This window comes from Rhyacophila brunnea, unplaced genomic scaffold (genome assembly GCF_057557595.1).
Source record: "Rhyacophila brunnea isolate RB1 unplaced genomic scaffold, BYU_Rbru_1.0 scaffold_2, whole genome shotgun sequence".
Lineage (NCBI taxonomy): Eukaryota > Metazoa > Arthropoda > Insecta > Trichoptera > Rhyacophilidae > Rhyacophila > Rhyacophila brunnea.
This window is the reverse complement of record NW_028232859.1, coordinates 21,011,479-21,032,557: the sequence shown is the minus strand read 5'-3', so window position 1 is coordinate 21,032,557 and position 21,079 is coordinate 21,011,479. Positions and strand designations below refer to the sequence as shown.

The 21,079-nt window shown below is 34.7% G+C and overlaps 1 protein-coding gene across 4 annotated transcripts in view; it reads left to right on the top strand.

Annotated features, from left to right (window-relative positions):
* Positions 1–20,606, top strand: part of MESR6 (misexpression suppressor of ras 6) — a 51,596-nt gene extending 30,990 nt beyond the window's left edge. The window contains exons 2-4 of one of the 4 annotated variants that reach the window (XM_085946560.1): positions 16,289–17,148; positions 17,871–18,233; positions 20,051–20,606. In XM_085946560.1, the coding sequence (XP_085802686.1) occupies positions 16,336–17,148; positions 17,871–18,212 (1,155 nt within the window). In that variant the 5' untranslated portion in view covers positions 16,289–16,335 and the 3' untranslated portion in view covers positions 18,213–18,233; positions 20,051–20,606. Of the gene's footprint in view, positions 1–16,288; positions 17,149–17,870; positions 19,435–20,050 lie in introns of those variants that run through there. The other 3 variants (XM_085946558.1, XM_085946556.1, XM_085946557.1) reach the window with 3 other exon arrangements.
* The last annotated feature ends 473 nt before the right edge of the window (positions 20,607–21,079 follow it).

Below are 21,079 nucleotides of genomic sequence, written 5' to 3'. Positions count from 1 at the left end.
GACCGCAGATACGAGTATATAAGTCAGGATCTTCTTACGAGGAATGAATGGTAAATCATAACATGTCATTTTCCGGAAGAATATAAAACAATTTAACACATATTAAATTCAATTACATAGTGGGGCTTGGGAGCCAACGTGATAGCTTCCTTTACCCCCTTTTTTAACATGCCGCTTGGAAGAGATAATAATATGTTACAAAGATGACTATGCGAAGCGGACTGACTCCCCCGTACCTGTAAAAAAAAAGTTCGCTCGTCCTTTGCAACAACGACGGTATTATTGGTAATATAAGAGTGGCGGCAAATTTCAAACTTGAATTCGTAAAATTAACAAGGTTCAATTTCAATCACCACAATCCATCGGCTTACAAACCCTGCTGATATATTATTATGATGGTGACTAGGGATCCAATCCCGGGATCCCGAGCTATTTTCGATACCTATGAATCCCAGGATTGATAAACATAATCCCGAACCTTTCGGGATTGACTTTTTATCAATTTTTATGGAAAATAAAATATAACAGAAAAAATACTTTTAATAACAAATAACTACATTAGAAATAAACTGAGTTTGAATGAAGTTCGAGTTATACTCATGTGTAAGTTGCCGATTCATTTTATTTTTTCACGTAAATTAATAAAAATGAGAAAGATTGGATAAAAACAATGCTTCGCACTTTTAACAGTAAGTTACAGGAAGTAATTCCACCATGATCTCATACGTTTTACGGCAGTTTCATATTTGGCTGACTAATTAGATTTATGAAGCGGAAAGGCCATAAGTAAACCATGATTATTTGCTTTACTATTTTAAATCTCGCTAATCCATTCATTAAGTCATTACTATCAGAAACAGCAATCTCATATTAAATTCACATTATTATTTATATTACAATATTATTTACTCCATTAAACTTATGTATATTCCAAGATTGAACGTATATATACAATAATAACAATAAATGTCTTAAATAGTATAAATTATACTGGATTTATTTTTGACCGATTTTCACAATGTTATTTGTAAATACAAAAATTTTATATTAAAAATGGGAAAAAATGCCAATCCCGGGATCAGAATTTTGGCTCGAGATTGGATTCCCTAATGGTGACGATATGCACCTATTCAAAGTCTGGTAGTGGTTTAATAATCACCAATTAGGACAATTAGGTCCTACTATACGCAAATATTCATTGTTAGCAATTTATAAAATACCTTACCGATTAAATTAAATAAAAATAACCACGGTCAGGTGACACCTATTATATATATATATATACATTAATATACTACCTCGTAATAATACACTACTATTACACGGCGATTCAAGGTCGTCTATTGAGGTAGAAGTCATCCCTTCGACCTATCGCCGATATACGATTGATTTGTCCAACATCCATTTAAACTTTAATTTTCATTTACTCCAACAATGCTCATCCCGTCATAAGGTCGTTTTTATCACTAAAAATTACAAGTTACCAGCAATTTGATGAGCATTGCCAGTATGGCCGTAGATGCAGTCTAATCCGTTTTATGTCCTGTTATATGTAGATATACACTATTATTTAATTTTTCATTAGTTTCGGTACCTAGCAGAATTGGACGGTTGTCAAATGAATAAAAAATAGTGTTACAAATAATAGACAAATTTATTATCACGATAAATAGATAAGTACAGGCTATTCGCTGTACGCCATGCCATGCTGATTTACTTGTTTTAATTGTGCTATTTCGACGATAATATATTAATTTATTAACTCACACTTAATTATTAGTAGATTTTTAAAATTAATTAGATATAATTTCAGTTATCAGTCAGGTTAGGTGGAAATTATTAATGTAGGTACCTAGTACCTAATATGGAATTAGGTACATAACTGCAAATACTTCAATTGTATCGAAATATATCTGACGACTTGAAAGCTTCATCTAAAAGACGTTACTTTGTACTAACTGTAGTGTGTATTGTTAGATTTATATATAAAATGTAGTATTAACAAAGTAGTCGCAGAGTGGCGCTGTGTTTATACCGGCGCAGTTGGACGCCGTCACAACACGCTGCGACGCTCAATGGCTCAATTTACTCGACGCTACTCCTGGCGAAGTGCGACGTAAAAGTTGTACTCCGGCGAGGGCGTGGCGGGCGACGCCGGTCGATAGGAAGGCCGCCAGCACCCCCGTCGCCGCCGCCCACCCCACCGACCCGCTCGCGACTAAGGCTATCCGTGCCGCCCTGCACATCATCACAGCCCATGGAAAATTCAGATACCTACTACTATAGCGGTATTCATCGCAAGATCCTAAAAGTAGGTAAATACTATTTGTGGTATCGACACATAGAAATCAATGTTAAAGCATTAACGATAAACTCGGATAATACAGACATTTAATACTGTATTAAAAAAACAAACACTTACCAATATATTACATATTATATTTAATTAATTGACACTTGTATGTTATATAAATTACATATTACAATTACATTATGTTTAATTGAGGCTGTCAGTTTCAAAGTCAGTTACCTCCATATTCCACCATTTCGAGATAATAAAAACCCGCTTAGCACAGTTAGGACTGAAAATAGAATATTATATCTAACATATTAGTTAACAATTAGAAAAATCAATGAAAGTTGGAATGAGCTGAATTCGATACATTAAAATCACCTCTTCGTGATGATCTGGTCCGTCGCTAAGAACTGAAAAAAGCTAACATACTGTCCCGTTTTGATGCAGTCGTACCGTACCTACCAGTAAATGTAGGTACCACCAAGGTTCAGCAGATAAATTGGTTTTTAAAACCCAAGTTTCAAGATCCTTGAGCTCTTTGATGAGGTGAAATTTGATCAATAAAACATTACATGCAATCTCAGTTAGGTTGTTAATCAACTAGTGGAAAATTTGCTACAAGATTGCAAATAAAACACTGATCCATAAAAGTTACGATTTAAAAAAAAATATACTTACGAAATAGAACGCGAGATGGCAATGCCGTGCGTAATGAATAAAAATCGCACTATTGCCAAAAATCATCACGACATTTATGTTCAAAATATTAATTCTGCCTTTTATTAATTGATTTTTCATCTCGGTTACATTTTTGGTAGGGATCGTCAAAGTTCATTGTCGAAAAGCATTGGTATGAAAATACATAAATAGCATTGTGAATATAGTAAGTATGTATCTAGGTATTATTTTATCGTTCACCTAGTTTTCTATAAAAGTAAAAGTACTGTAAACTATAAGTAAGTGAAATACTGATACCCTGTATTAACTCAAATTTTTCATATAAATACCCAAAAAAATCGGTCTTTTAAATTTTATGTAAATCCCTTTCGATCATTTTCTTCTTAGTTCAGTCGAATTTGAGTTGAATAAGGAAGGAATGAAACATTTTTTACGCATACAAATATTTAAACTCACAATTAACTACATAAAAATATAAGTACCTTGTGAAAGCCTCAAAATTATGGTGATATAGGTTCATATGATGAAAATCATTGTTAGCAAATATCTCATAACAATCTAATATGTATTGGCGAGTTTTGTCGGCGCGGTGACGTAACACTGACCGATAAAAAATATCAAATATTTTTTTTTTCAATATTAAGTTAGGTTTAATCAAAGATGTTATATAACAAACGTGGGCAAATGCGGCTCCCAATATTTCTGGATAAAAATATAGGTAGGTGTCACGAACACGTTTAGTATGCTCCTGAGAGGACACTCCCATAAGGAGTGGTACCATCCAATCGCTCGATCTGATCAAAATAGTCAATGTACCACCGGTTATAAAGTAATAGGCTTACGACCCCCGACAAAGACAAGCCATATATGATGTATGAGGAAGTCCTGCAGTTGCCCCAGCAGGTCCCACTGCTCCCCAGGGTAAACTGTAGATGAGATAAGTCGGTCACAAGGACCATGAGGAGTGATGGTAAGAATGTAAATAACGACGGAGTAATAATAAAGTAGTAATTAAAATCCAATTAATAAGATGTAGTACGAAGATTATGTGTCCTAATTAAGATGGTAGTAATAGGTATATCATGTTAGTAATAGATATTTTGCCATGTTAAATATATATTTGATAGGTATATAAATATTAAAATAGCATAATACTGTATTGGACTTCGAGTAAATGTAATAATGTAATTAAGATAAATGGATCTAGTATTGTATAACTGCGATGATTAGGTATTGTCAGCGTGTGTAATTGTAAACCGACGTTAGTATATAAATCTGTAGCTATAATTAGAGTATAATGTTAACATAATTAGATCCGCGAAATTAAGCTAGATAATAATTAATCAATATTTTAATTAATTTAATTAGACGAGAATCTATCCAGACCTGAGCTCCATACATAGCATCTACATAGCATCTAAACCATTCACGAGGTACTGAATACCTCTGACTTCTAATTTTTATCCGCGATTTAGACCGCGACCGCAGCCGACCGGCTCATGTGTGGAGCTCCGTCCCTGTTACGCAATTCATGACAGCCGCGAGATCTCCATACAAACACATTATTAAGGATAGCTAGAGCTGCGCGTGTCCGATCAACGTAAAATTTGAAATGACGTACGCGTCTACGGACCGCGGAGATTTCAGTTATTCCATAGTACGCGTAACCATAAAGGTTCGCGAGATATAGGGCTCAGAAACAGGTCAGATTCCATTAATTTTACCGCCTTAATTATAAGTTAATTAGATATAACATTTATATGTATACATAGAGAATAAGACCTAGTATTTTAATAATTTTAATTTTTATCATAAATGTACACGTGGCGCGTGGGCGGCCCACTTATGGGTCCGAACTTGTGGCTCCCGCCACTCAGCCAGGGAGAGACTTACATCGCAGGGTGTATACTCATATGCTAGCTTGAACGGTGACGAGCAGATTGACGTATCACACTCTTCGATGCGTTGAGTTTTCGCTTGGTTAATTAAAATCTAAAAATACAATACAAGCTAAAAAACGCACTCATTGTATGGAGAGCTAAGTGAAATCCCACGCTCGGCGGGATACCGCGAAGACGGATTTATGCCGGCAGCCCGCGCCCACCGAATACAGTTGATTTCAGCTCTCTCGCGACTTGCGGTTTCGCGGGGCAATCGATTAAGTCCAAATCTCATAGTGAAAATGATATGCGGATTTTTGACCCGTAGAACGCTCGTCTTAGGGGATGAAATCTCCCGATTCAAATAAAAACCCAGGATTTTTGTATCCTGTATCCAGTTTTTCACTGCTTCTTGGACCGGGTCCACGCTGGACGTCGGTCTGACATTTCCATACAAATTCATATATTTGTGCGAGTCGCACAGGAGTTTGGGACCACCCAACTCCCCCTTTCCTTCTACGGGTAAAATACCTAAAGTTGGACTCTGTCGTTTCGGCGCGAGAAATCATTTATAAATACCTAACCCCGACTTAGAAAAATTTCGCGAATAATTTTCAAACATAAATACCTATCTGGTACTTTAGTATTTTCGAACGAGAAATATAGTTTCGTATAGTGGTTCCTCAACGGAGGCCCTAAATCTTTTTCGACTTTAACTGCTGCTCAACGGGTCGCATGAACCTGACTGTCAATCTAAGTTTAATATATGAAACTTTTCTCCGAATTAATATTTCTTTGTTACGAGTGTTAATGTACTTTATCATTTGACGGATGACCGTATACAGTGCTTCGAACATTTATGTGAATAATATTAACTTTTTGAACACTATTAATTATAATTTGATGAACCATTGTGAACCTTTGTGAACTTTTGTGAACTTGAACAATATATGGACCATCTACCGACTATGAGTTTTATTCTGATTACCAACCATCCGAAGACCTTGGCCTGTGACTCCTCTTGGCATTGACAACCTCTGCTTCCAAACCCTTGGAACTAGCCGTGGCAGTAGAGGGCCCCGTCATAGGTATAAATAAAGTATATATCTGAATTATTAATACTTGCTGAAAAAGATGTCATCAGAATTGAAAGAAGATCAGGTATTAGTAATGTAGCACAAGTCAAATACCATAATTGAATTTTGGAAACTTGTGCCAGAATTCAAATATCCTGATTAAAAGAAAGCTGCTTGCCGATTATTTTCCATTTTCGGTACATCATAATATAGCTATGAATCGTTAATAATCCTCCACGAAAAATCAAAATGTCGTTCACAGCGAACAAACGAGCATTTGACAGAATTGGTGCGAACGACTGTAACAATTTTTACATCAGATTTTAGAAGTTCATCTAACCATGATAAATAAACTTTTTATTTTATTTTTGATAAATAAATTTTGAACTAATTATTTTGTGTTTTCTTTCTCATTTTTTATTTTCTTATTATATGCATTTTTTATACTTTATATAGTAATTAAGATTTGTGTGGAAATGTAATTAAATTTCAATTTAAGTATTTAATACTACGTGAGAACGTGATAATGGCGTGGCTTTTTATATAATATATTATGAAAATCCAGAATGTGACTCTCGTTGACCTCATGTATGCCCATCCCTGTTATATAACATCACTAGGTTTAATTAATATACTTAATTCATTTATTTAATGCTCATAATATTGTTTTATACCTACCGATATTGTGTGTAATACAGTAAGTAATACAGAAAACACACAATAGAGTTTTTTCTGCAATGATTCATTACACTTAAAATCGAACAATTCGATCGTGAAATAAGATTTTGAACTTATCGACGAAGTGAACGCCTCGTGCGCTTTAATGAAACCCACCACTGGTGAAGGGTGGTATTGTGTGGTGACAATCATTGGGTGCGATTTAGAATTGATTCCCATTTTGGTATAATAATAAATTTTGGTAGGCACACCGGTATAACCGTAAAATTATGTATCAATAAAATGCAATCAATTTGTATCATTTTAATCTTGAAATGACAATTTCAGAATTGGTGGGATATTTCAACGGTTGAAAAAAATATTTATTATTTTGTATTCGACAGACCCCTGTCGCGGAGGTGAGATGAAAAAAATCTTACCTGCCCTTACATACAAACTAGAAAGGCTGCAGCCGGCGCTAAGCTCTCACGGTGATTCTCCAAATGTAATATTACAATATAACTATTTTATCACATTGTTATTCTACATTACGCACTCTTTCGGCGTCTCACGCATTCTTCAATTTCGCCTATACTCCAGATTCCATTCCATGGATCACAAGTGTGGTTGTGGCGTTCGTCCATAAAGGCTTAATTACATTGGCAGACGCGCAGACCGGGTTTGGGTCGAAATCCCGAAGGCCGGAATCCCAAAGGCCGAAATCCCGAATGCTGAAATCCCGAATGGCCGAAATCCCGAATACCGAAATCCCGAACGCTGAAATCCCGAATGGCCGGAATCCCGAAGGCCGAAATCCCGAAAAAAAAATACAAACACCAATAAGTGCGCGATCTTGAATTGCGTAATTTTTGCAGGAGACACAAAAACCCATTTGTTATACAAAAAATGTTTTTTTGTCTCTTGCAAAAATCGCGCAATTGTTGGTGTTTGTATTTTTATTTTTCGTTTTTTTTATATTTCCACAAAAATGGGTTTTGTCTCTCTTTTTAAAATTGCGCAATTATTGATGTTTGTATTTTTTTATTTTTCGGGATTTCGGCCTTCGGGATTCCGACCATTCGGGATTTCGGCATTCGGGATTTCGGCTTCGGGATACAGCTTTCGGGATTTCGGCCATTCGGGATTTCGGCCTTCGGGATTTCGTCCGGCACCTGCGCAGACCCTACCCGTTCCAACGATCCACGCCGACCGTCGTGGCCAACGTTTTTACACTATTTGAAATTATACGCAACGATCAATCGCGTTGGTCCTTGTTTTTGATTGGTTTAAAATAAACATAGTGTTGCTATTATTAAAAATATAAGTTGACCGAAAACTATTTCTTCGTTAGATTAGTGGCAACACTGAACAGCATTCCCGCGCAAATGTCAAAACTGCGCTGTCAAACTTAGTGGGCGGTGTTCGGATATCTTCGTACGTTATCGGGACGATGGAAAATAGAATTTATCCCACTTTGCTCACGATCGCTCCCGATCCTTCAAAACCATAGAGAATAGATTCTGACAGTAGTGGCAGACGATCGGGTCAGACGCAATCTGCCAATGTAATTTGAGCTTTACTCTATCAGATTTGTGGTATTCAAAGTGTCTCCCGCTATCAATCCTCAAGAACACTGCAGGCAAAGTGGCTGTATGCTATTTGAAAAAACTAATTGCAAATAATCTTAATCCTGCATTCTTAGATACACGGTCATAATTATATGCTTCGTTTACGCCGTTTTAGTCAGACGATATCGATACGTAAACCACTTTCCCCTTATTGCCACGGTGAACATTCGTTATTTTTGGAATACTTCACTTATTTTAGCGATTTATCTATCATTTAGGTTTATTTTTCTTTCAAAGACCCACGTTTGCCTTTTATTTCGTATTCTGACTATCTTTGCACAAAACGTAATGTTTTTAATGCAAAAGTAATAGGTACTACTAAAAAGTACTGCGTAATATATTATTAACACAGAGAACTCAAATCTGATTCTGAAGGAAAATTTTTCAATTGACAGCTCAGAAAAGGTTTTAAAAAAAGTCTCATTATAAGGGTGCCTCAAATGAATCATGGATACACGTGAAACGAAAAATGTTTGAAAACCATTATTTATTTATTTAGACGCAAGGAAGAGTGTGAAGCAATATGTACCTAAGTGGTGTTCAAGAGAATTCTTTCTTCTTGAAATACCTATATATCGTTCCGATTAGTAGTAAGCAGTTCTGTAGTTGTAAGTATGTATGCATACGCCCTACAGGTACAGTGTGATTATTATATTTTGGACTAACAATATTCCCTGACTTTTAGCGTCACGTGCATGGATTTACCTGCACAGATAGTGTGTATTTTAAACTATTGCGATAATAACTTCCTACACGTAAAAGTGCTGACTATCCCGCCAATCTCATTCTTCAGGAGTAAGCGAGACGCGATGTTGTCATTTTATCATACTATTTGACAGGTCGTGAAAATCGGTTAACCTCAAAATGAGTCTGCGCGATGTACTTTTTTTACCGGCAAGTTCTACTGATATCGCACACTCCAGTTGTAAAATTCAGAAGCTTCTGAACTTTTTTAATCCATGCATGCAATCTTGCAATTTGCCTGATAATACGTGTTTACACGTGCATTTTTTTGCTGTGGCCGCGATAATACGTACTGTCAGCAGTAAATCCATGCACGTGTAAACGTGGTATTTTTTAACGTAAAACACAAATAAAAAGAACAGATGTAGGTACAGAATAAAGATAAACCAAGAAGGTATAAGAAGTCGAAACCCGGGTCGCAAATGCGTTTTAGCTTGTTGTTTTCGCAATATAAATCAATTAAAATTTAAATAAACCTAAATCTAATAAAGTTAGTATAATTATGAGCCTTATTTCCTGTCTAACTGGATACGAATACATTTTTATTTAATCGGCACTCCTTAACTTAACCGATGCTGGTTACTTCAAGCAAACCTCAACGTAAACGATTTACATGGGAATCTGTTTTCTGATGTAGATATACATATTATTTAAATAGTAAATAGGTATATTGACCTAGTATACCAGTAGGTACATTTTGGCTAATAGCGGTAGGTATTTATATTCAATATCTATCAAGTACCTACCCTCAGTCGATAGTTTTAGTAGGTATATTTATCTATTTATGTTTTCGTTGGCTCTACAAATAGAGGTTTCTTACAGTTTTTTTACGAGAAATGAACATTAGCCACTTGCTCACACACATTGAAAAATAATATGTCAATTTGATTGACCCGAGATTCGAACCCGAGACCTACAAATTCAAAAGCATATTAAATCCGTATCATATTAAATGTAGGTACATATAGTCGACAATGTCGCGTTTAGTGACGTATAGGCCCGATGCACTGACGGATCACATTTAAATAACATTTAAGATTTTTGTAAAAATATCGTATTGTAAAAGAAAAGAAAAATACGACACCCGTCGGAATTTTTTAATTACCTACATGATTTTTTTTAGTGTGTATATGCGTGAGATGTTTTCAAATTATGTATGTTCAGTATACCTATAGAATGTTACATTCTGAAATCTTGTTCTCGCATAAATCGTTTTCCCGCACGGATCGTTCATTTTTGAAAGTTCCGTCAAACACCCGTAAGAACAATGTTAAATAAACCCGCATTAACCGTTCCCCGATTTATCACTTTCCTCGATCTATCGTCTAATTTAGACTCTAAATGGTATGGTCCCGTCACAAATATTATCCCGATTGACCGTTTTTGTTGAATATTTTTCATTTCGCTTTCGTAGAATTATTTATGATACATACAGATGATAGGCTTGCCTCGCATCTCGTATCACGAATTTTTATAAGTAGCTACTAAACTGCCCCCCATGAAGAAAACTAGAACTCTATCTGAGAAACTGAAAATAATTCAAGACGTCAAAAAAATTCCAGGAGAAAAATGAGTTTTTTTTTTAAAAAAAATGTTTTTATATATATATCCCGCATTTATCGTTTTTTCTTTAGGGTCCCTTGAAACCCGTAGAATCGGGGTTTCACTGTATTGACTAGTTTGAAGTTTCGAGGTCCATTTTTAAATATTTTGTTGAATCGATTGCATCGTCTGCATCAAAGAAAATAGTCGCTGATAGTCGGGATTATTTTGAATTTGGCGGCAAATTCGGGCAGAGTGCTCGAGTTCATTGTCGGTTCTGCAGGTAGAGAAAGTAAGGTAAATTTATTCTCTTTGTCTAGAAAAGGGTGAAATATATTAATATTATTATTATTTTGTGAAGAATGTCGATCCTAAATCTCCTTTTTTAATCGAATCGGTTTATTGACCCCGTCTGTCACGTCTCCCGCCGGAAAATGGACTGATTTTTTCGCGGAATGGCCTAATCTTGTATGAAATTATTTGATTGCGATCGAGTAACCGCGGGCTGTTCAGGCTAAGTAGGTATTTATTTTCTTTCTTGGAAAGTGTTGCGGCTGGCTTTTGTAACAAGTTGTCCAAATACCACGAACTTTGAATGCGCACTTGTTTTATTCTAAGTAATTTACATTATAAACATCATAATAGCTTTCAAATGGATAATATTACAATATGTATTAGACAGGCCCGGTCTTAAGGCGATTATACCGATTGGGCCTAATCAGGCTTCGCGCCTAGGTGATTTTGATCATAGTCGCAAGAAAAAAAAAACAAAAAATACCGAAACGACAGGAGAAAAGTTGATTTGTAAATATTTTATAGTAGATATCTAAAACATTTAAATAAATTAAAATGCAATGCAGTAGAGTGATAAAAATCATAAAAAAAACTTGACCCCATTATGCATACAAATCTTTCACGTGTGTTCTAAACATTTTATTATTAAAAAAAATAATTAATTGGCGTCATGGAAGATACAGTAGGTAGGTACAAAACAATATTTTTGTATTTTGCTGTCTGCAATTTTATGTGTTTAAAGAATCGTGAAAGTTTTTTTTCTGATGAAACAGCAAAATAAATCTCATCTTATAGTAAAGATAATGTCCAGTAAATTGTTGGTTATACTATAATACTAGTAATAACGGTAAAAAAAGTTTTTTTAAGTAAATACTAGCACACCCCGTTATTTGGGCCTAATATTCTCCAATCGACCTCGAAACTTGTTAGGACCGGGCCTGGTATTAGGGTATGCAATACATATGTCATATTAATATATAGTATGACACTTCGACTTTAAACATACTTTTCATTTTAATAATATGTATAAGACTAAATATTATAATATTATAGCATTATAGCATTATGTGGGTTTCCTCTCAAAATCGCTAAAGCTAGTTCCAGTGTGTCATATCGATGTTATAACATTTACACATCATATCTAGCATATAATGCTTTAAAATTTTATAAAAAGGAAAATACGCGTAATGTAAAAATAATTGTTTATTTTTAAGATAAATGTATTTTTTTTATTTAATTTGATTACCTGATTTTTTATAACATTTTAATTACCCCCTGTCAAAAATGTTGAATGTCAGATCATCGATATGTGCCATTTCTTTCACTTTGTTCCTTTTTTGTTTTACTTTCATACGCTTAGAGCGTTTAGGCTTTATCTCTAAAGAATATAGTTTTCTTTGTCATCTTTGCTTGTAGGTAGGTATATCAAAATAATATTTCATCAATAGGTACTTATCTTTACGCATATTTGTAGATATTTTTTTCATAGTGTGAAAGTATACGGAGGGGTTTTATTAATATTAAATAAAGTAGATATATCATAATATCTTTTCATCTTTTTGGAGTAGGGGAAACTTGTACAAAATTACCCCTCGGGGTAAAATGATCCGTACCGATGCAATTGATACTAGCTACTCCACCTAACCAGCACTTCGAGCGATTCATTGGTTCCATTCAACTTGGCACGTGAAAATTATGTCGAATCATATTATGTTTGAATGGATGTTGCCAGAAGTAAAAATGAATGACCGGCGGCTATTTTTTAAGTACCTACAGAAATGAGGATGTGTGAAATTGTTAACAAAAGGAGCTCCAATTTTATTAATACGACGTTTTTAAGCAAATTACATTTCAGTGGTGAAGACTAGGCGATTATTTAGAGCCTACCTTTATAAAAATACATTTTACTTTACATATGTCTATCAGAGACATCGATAGGTACCTACGTAATATTATGTACCTAATAGGTGTCGCAATATATCTATCTATAGATGCGTTACGTCTTATATTTTCCAATTTACCATCAATATTAATAACAATAACAAAGGCTGTAATAATCTGTACGTAAATTTATAATATTTTTTTTATAGAATATCGTGACATCTATCGGGAAATTATCATAACATATCTGTAAAATGCATTAGAAAGTAGTAAAGTTTAACTTTGAACTTGCGGAGATTGCGATTTCTTATATTGCGCACGAATTACACAGGGCGAATTTAATTATTAAATCTTATTGCATCGTTTTCTCTCGCCCGGCGACGCTCGAACTGCCTCATATTATTTTCTGTCAAACTATTGAACCACACACTTTTGTGATGTGTTTATATCAGATTAAAAGCAAGTGAAAAAAGTTAAACATTTCAAAAAAAATCTACGCCCATGATTCATATTTACTTAGGTATCGATATTTTGAAAATTTATCTTTGGTTTTGTAGATATTGGAATTATTAGATTTTAATAACTAATTTCTGTTTTCTTAATGGTATGATATTATTCTACGTTGATATTAACGTGTAGGTACATATTATTCATTAGTTGTAATATCGGATTCTTATCAATGTTATCATTATCTTTAATATGACTGACAAATACCTATCGAATACAAAACTACATGGGCTACCTAGTACCCACTTCCAACCGTCAGCCATCTTGCGTATAAGTACAATACCTATAAGTAGACATATTTTCAATTAATGTAAGTACACTATCCTGGTTTAAAATGTACTTGAAAGAAACACATGCAATTTATTAGCAGTACGGGTAGTTGAATATTCCAACGTCGATATTTTCTCAATAGAATTAGGTTTAGCTCTACGGGGCGTTTTCCTTATGACGACGGTAATCTCTTTAATTCGAGAGTCACCTCGGAGGATTTTCTCAGCGGTAGCTGTTCGGCATACGTGATTGTTGCGCTGCTGCTAGGCGTGCGGAGACGGCGGGCGCAAGATGATAAGTGGGCGGCCGAGCCAAGAGGGAGCGTCCCCTCCCCCGCCTTTCGGGGAGAGACTGATCGCTCCATCGATTCCCCGAACATCCTGCATTGCGGGAACTTCGCTTCACTCGCCTGCAGTCCATTGCACTCGCCCCACTTATCGCGGGGGGATGGACTCACTGACAACTCGTAATCAAACGACATAAAAACAAAACACTCCATGTCTGACCAATAAGCTCGTGGTCGTCCACCACTTTCGAAAATCATGTTTTAATAAGCACGTATTTAATTTGTTCCATTTACAAAAAAAATCGCCATTGAAGAAACCTAGAAGAAACTCGAATTTGTATATAGAAATGTCTCACGGTATTTTTAGCTATAATTAATATTATCCTATACGTATGTATATTATATCATTACACTGACATACTTTTAAGGTTTCGCGTAGGTACATCGTGTGTAAAGGCCACTTTTGTAGAATATTTAATATTTCACACCCGCGAGATCTTCAGATTGAATTGAGCATATTTTATGCAAAGTGACACTTGAAAAAATATCGAACGTTAAAAAACGACTTTTCTACGCACGTCCATACTTTTTATAGCAACTTCATTTCAAACCGTCACAAATTAATTGGCGTGTCTCATATCGCCTTTTAATACGCACCTTTTTCATATGATTCCGTTTATACATTTGAATATTAAGTATACATTATAGTAGCGCGCGATAAGTTTTAACCTTAAAAAGTGCGTATTTGCATATTATTAAGAAAATATTGATTTTTATAAGATTGCACTGATAACTTAACTAACATAACTTGGTGTCAATGATTTCCTCAGATTAATGTGTCAGATATCAGCCGTTATTATTTGTGCTGTGCCCTTCGAAAAGTTTACATTCGATTTATCAATCTCATCATTTCTATTAATTTAGCCAGTATTTATTAGTAGATGAATCATTGAGTCAAAGGTCATACATTTACTGATCTAAGTTTCCAAAGTTAAGGGGGATCCTATATGCCAACAGAGAACCTAGCGGAAAAATACAAAGCTTGTAATTTGAGTTTTTTTTTCGATAATTTACAATTTCAACTGTATTAATTAATAAATATGTATCCGAAAACATTAAAAAGATTTTTAAGTCAAAGAAAAAAAATGTGAATTGGTCACATATTTGGTACATAGGTTACGTTATTATTACATTATTTTTATGGTTATATTTATTATTAAAATTTAGTTTATTAAGTTTTCAATTTTTCACTGTTTAGTCTTTTGACTAATTCATAGTTTTAATATTTTTCATATCTATTTTAAAAAACATCGATTTTATAAAAAATATAAATTAGTATAACTTGAAATCCTTTTTATTTATATCAAATCGAGCTTAAATATTGGGACCATACCTAAATAAGATTTCATATAAATAAAAACGATTTCAAGTTATACACATTTATATTGTTTATAAAAATCGATGTTTTTTAAAATAGATATAAAAAAATATTAAAACTATGAATTAGTCAAAAATCTAAATTTCTTCGTAGCAATAGATGGTTCTTACGTGCAGAGAAAATGAATTCTTGTTCAAAAATACATACTACAGGTATGGTGTAAGTGTAAGGCGTAAAACCCACTTAACGCAGCAAGTGTGGCTCTCGCGCAAAATTTCACAAGTGGCGCGTAAATCAACGAAAATACAACGTAATCAAATACGCCAGCGCCCACTGGATTTGACGACGCATTATACGCGCCCGCCGCATGAATCATCGTTTTTTCGCGAATCACCGCTTCTCGGCGATACGAATGAAAGAAAATACAATGGAGTCCATTCATTGAACACAGCGAGCAAAATCACGCTCTGGACGGCGTCGTCGATCGACGGGCGAGAAGTCATTATTTAATAACAGAGATCTCATTGTTTAATTTTATTGCATGTCCTATATTTCGCTGGTTGAATAATGTCGTCGTAAATATTAATTACAAGCCCCGAAATAATATAATATTTTTATTGCTTTGTTATGAGAAACGCTGTAATAATAATTATTTTGTGCTGTTTGGGCCGCTTATTACATAGGTGAAGGGTAATGAGCGGCAAGAGACGTGTGATTATGGTTATGAATAAACGCTTCATACGCCGACTTCGCCCGCTCGACGCGTTCTATGGGCACTATCGCTAAGGTGTAAGGCTGATTGGGCCAAATCGCACATCCTGAGAAGAAGAAAAAAATCAAAAATATCCTTCTGCGTCGTTGATCCATGTGAACAATAAAATTATTTAGCTTCGAATTTGATGACTTTTTCTAGAGAGAACTTTATACTCTTGCAAGAAAATCCAAAAAATATCTTGCATTTTTTTCAAATGATATTTTAAACTACATTTTTTTGTTGCATTTACTGCTGGTCCGGCATTGGTAGTTGCAGCTTCACGTATCAACGCGATATTGATACATTTACATGTCCAATTGGATGTAGATTTCTTAAATTGAATTTCCAACTAAAGGAATTATCATTATCTTATTATCATTTGTACAGTTTTTAATTCTCATAACCTTTTTTTTACAGGAATTGAAATAACACCGCACCACTGTCAGCTGTAATCATTATTAACAATGGAGGATGAACCGCAGCCACTTAAAAAATATAAAAAAATCCCAGTCTTCGTGGTCGAAGATCACAATGACGTCTTACCATTCATTTATCGGTGTATTGGATCCAAACATCTACCGGTTTTTGATAATCTTATCATACATTTAGATTCCCATCCCGATCTTCTCATACCTCGCACTTTAAAGGGAGAAATTGTTTCAAAGAAATACGACCTCTTCAATGCTTTGAGTATAGAAAATTGGATATTACCAGCAGCCTTCGCGGGACATTTGACTCGAATAGTTTGGATCAAGCCACCATGGGCCAAGCAAATGTCAGAAGGTTTAAAACGGTTCACAATAGGCATGACCAAAGACGAAGGCCTTGTGAGACTAAACTGCTTAGAACCATACTTTTTGGCAGATGGACTATACTGCCCATCAGAAAGAATGGATCAAAAGAAAGAAGTAGCTTTAGTAGTTTCAACGCTTGGAGAAGATGAGGATGATGACAGTGTTTCACAACCTCCAGATGGTATGAGCAAGGATGTACAAACGTTGTTAAATCTATCGCAAGAATATATTCTGGATATTGACTTGGATTTCTTCAGCACTATGAACCCCTTTAAAAGCCTTTATGAGAAAAGTAACTTGTACGATAAACTGAGAGACCTCTACTACTTCTCGTTGCCGTCTGTTCCAACTGAAGCTGCTCTAGCGGCCGCTGCAGATGTGCGGGGGAAACAGCTGGAGGAACTGTTGGCTCTGTTTGAGCACTTGGAGGAGCACAGAACTCTTGCTGATTGGCAGGGAGAGCGGTCAAATAACTATCGCGAGGTAATGAAAATATATTGTAGTGTTCGTTTACAGTGTTTATTTCTGCATAATTAATATTTTTTAACAATATAATTTTATAAATATTTGTTAACTCCCTATACCTATTATATTTAAGTTGAACGGACACCCGTGTGTCAAGAAATGTTTTTTTTTTAGAATTATTAATAACCATGTCCTTGCTTTTTCGTACAAGGTGGTTGTTAGTAATTTTGAACAATCACAAACGCCCAGGCTTTGAGACAAACACATAAATATTGTGTGTCCTGACCGGGAATCGAACCCAAGAACTCTCGGGTGGAAGGCAAGCGCCTTATGCACTGCACCACGAGAGCCGCCTGTCAGGAAATGTTACTGATCCCTGTTATAAGTTTATATTATTACCCAAGATGATGCTTGGTGGCTTGGTGCATATAACGGTGAATGTACGTCATATTGTAGGTTTAAAATATAAACAATATTTACAAACTAGCTTATAATATATAGGTATAAGACACATGTACATAACTTGTGCGGCCCACGAACAGTTAGTGCTTTAAAAAGTTTGTGCATCAATGAATTACATGCTAGAATGAATTTAAAATGTAATAATTATCAGGGTTGACTCGATCTTGGTTATAAAAATTAACCTGTTCTAAACAACCGAATTGCATTAAATCCCTTATACTGACAACTGTCAAAGAAAAATTCCAATTGTATTAAAAATGTTTATTTTCTTTGTTAAGGTGTGCGAGTTGGTGAGGACAGTGCGACGCCATTACTCAGACAGCGAGATAGAATGGTTGGCCGTCCATGACGCAGGCTCCACGTGCGATGACTCGGAGCTTCCTCACCACATTTCCACTGAAGAAGAATTCACCCAGAATATCACAGGGTCGTTCAGAAACTTTCTGGCACTGCTTCCTCGGCCGCCGACTGCCGTCACCATCTCGAGGTCTTCGAAAGACGATTACTGTCCACCGGAGCAGGTCGAAGAGATCCAAAAGATGGTTCTAGAGGAACTGAAAAATAAGTTTGAGAATTTGGACCAACCCGACCTCAATTACCTTGTGGACAATGATGACTAAAGACTAAACGTTAATATTTGAGTATGTCATACTTGTTCCATCTTAAATGAAATGTAGTAATTTATTGAAAAAGTTTTACAAGCACACTAAATAATATACATACTGCAGTTAAAACTTGTTATTTCTCGACTTTTTTCATTCCTCGAATTCAAGAATATTTCTTTTCTCGAGAATTTTAACGATTTTTTAATAGGTATTTTTTTTGAATTCCGATTGCGATCGGCGGCTTTCTTTTTGATTTTCCCTTTTTTGTGCAAAGTAGCGATCTCTCGAATTCTTGGGAATATCATTGATGATATCTCGAGAAATAAGATTTATCGAAACTAAGGAAAATTAATTTCACGATATTCGAGATTGACGTTTTCTAATTATCTAATATTTCCCGATCTCAACCTCTAATTATTCTAGTACCTACTAAGATGTTTTCAGTTTATTCCAGTGTTTGTATGAGTGGCGTGTGATCGATGCTGTAGAGTGTAGATGAAGATAATCCCCAGAAATAGTAACAGATAAAGTGCTATATAGTAATATTATGTATATATTTATTGTGCAATCGGGTGGTAAATTGTACTTACTTAACTTTACTTCTAAAGGTTACATATTTTTGTATATTAGGTAAATAGTTTTATAATATATCAGAACCACCGCGCTGTTACACTATATACATATTATGTACCATACGTCTTCATCACATGCCCGCCAAGATTATAACATACTAAATTTATAATATGTAGCAAATAGTAAGCATAAGTATATTATATATTTTTCAAAACCATCCTTACTGGCAAAGGTCATTGCACGCCACTGGTTATAACAGTGTCCTCACCGTCGGTCGGGATCAGCAATGGGTTCGAGTTCGGCTGTCTGGGTTAAGACCCAATATTCATAATCAATAAATTAATGAATTATATAGTTTGTTGGGTCCTGGATATTAGCCAAAAAAGTTAAAGAGGTGGCTAACAGCTAATAACCAATCACCGTGAAAATTCACTTTTACTCCCTACAAAATAGTGACGTACATACTTAGTATAACGAGTAGTGACTGATAACTCTCATGATATTATACATGTGCATTGATAAATACAATAAATCTCTCATCAGACATCCAACGGAATCTGCATCCTGATGTACGAGTACCTACATCTAAGTACTAATTATTGTAAGAAAGTTATAATATCATGTCTCTGTGGATTATGTTAAATATAAAGAAACTACAATATTATGTTATTTTGTATTTCTGGTAGTTAGGTGCATCATTATTTATTTATTGCTCATCTTCATGTCCCAGTTTCTTTTTTTAATATTTTTAAGGTATTGTTTAGGTTCAGAACAGTGTTCCGCAACGTTTTCGGTATCATACACCTTATTCAATTTCAATTTTTTTTTAACATGTTGTGGACATTACAAATTATAAGTTTAAGACGTTCACAACATGACATTTAGAAACAAAGATATATAAATATAACAGTATTACATAAAAAAAAGAGATATATCAGTAGATAAATAAGATATGTACAAGGAAGTACACCGGATGAGTTAAGCAGACCCTATTTTAAGAATTTATAAAACAACATCCACCTAAACTCATTCTCACGTAGGTGGAATATATCGACACCCAAAGCAATTTCGTTGAACATAGTTATCGCTCTCCCAATTGGCATTACCAGTGGCAGGTTGGTTCTGCACCTTGGGTGAATAAAAAACTGATGGTCTCTATTTCTAAGATAGTTATCAGGGACACACAGGTCAACACTGCCCAGAATGGCAGAGTTCTCATTTATACCTTCTATAAGTCGAAAAAAATACGTAGCTAAATAAAGATTTCTTCTAGATTGCAGACTGCAGTATGTAAGCATGCCTAAGAGAAAGTCAGTTGGATAAAGCCACGGATAGTATCCATACAACCTCAAGTAAAGGAGTCTCAAGAATTTCTTCTGTACCCTCTCCACCATAAGGCCATACTTCAACTGATGCGGTGCCCAAACAATAGACCCACTCTCAAGTCTGCTTCGAACTAAAGAATTAAATAAAAGTTTTAATACCGTAACATCTGAAAAGACCCGGGAAGTACGCATGACGAAGCCCAACACCTTACAATATGTATGAAGTTTCGCGTACATCCCCCTGTGATAAAATGGAGCTTGTAATACTTTTTTGTGCGATTAATGCTGTTAATTGTCATTTAAAATAATAAATAAGTTTTAGGGTTGGATGCTTTGATTCCAAGTGACGAATTAATTTTGCCGGCTAAAGCGGCATTAAAATGAATCATTCGCCAAACTTCACCACAAATTACCCACTGGGTCATTGAATTTCATCGATTGTAACTTAAGAAACCCCGTATTGAATATAATTTAAATCATATTTTCATACATTACATTTAAACATATTTACAATTGTTGTTTTATTAGAAAATCTTTTTAACACATGGCTTAATTCTTTCATTGTTCGACATTCTTAATTTCTGTGTATATGTATGATTTAATAAATATTTATTTTAACCATTTCTATAATTTGGCCAGGCGGCTCGCGGACCCATAAGGCAAAGCCTAGTTGCGGAACACTGGTTTAGTGGACTTATTTTTTATACTGAATCTCTGTAAGAAATATTATATTATTTTTTTATATTTATTATGAATAGAATAACAGTGCTATAATAACAGTTTTTTTTTAATAAACATGTTTTATAAATTATTTATTGTCTCAATATGTTACTATCTTGAAAATACGACGTCTTATCAAATTATATAAAAAAAATATCTATATTCTTGTGAAGGTACTTACTCACTCGATTCATTATATTTATTTCTCATTAAATAAGTCATTCATGGAATTTTATTATCTCATCCAGTACTTCTCAATATTTG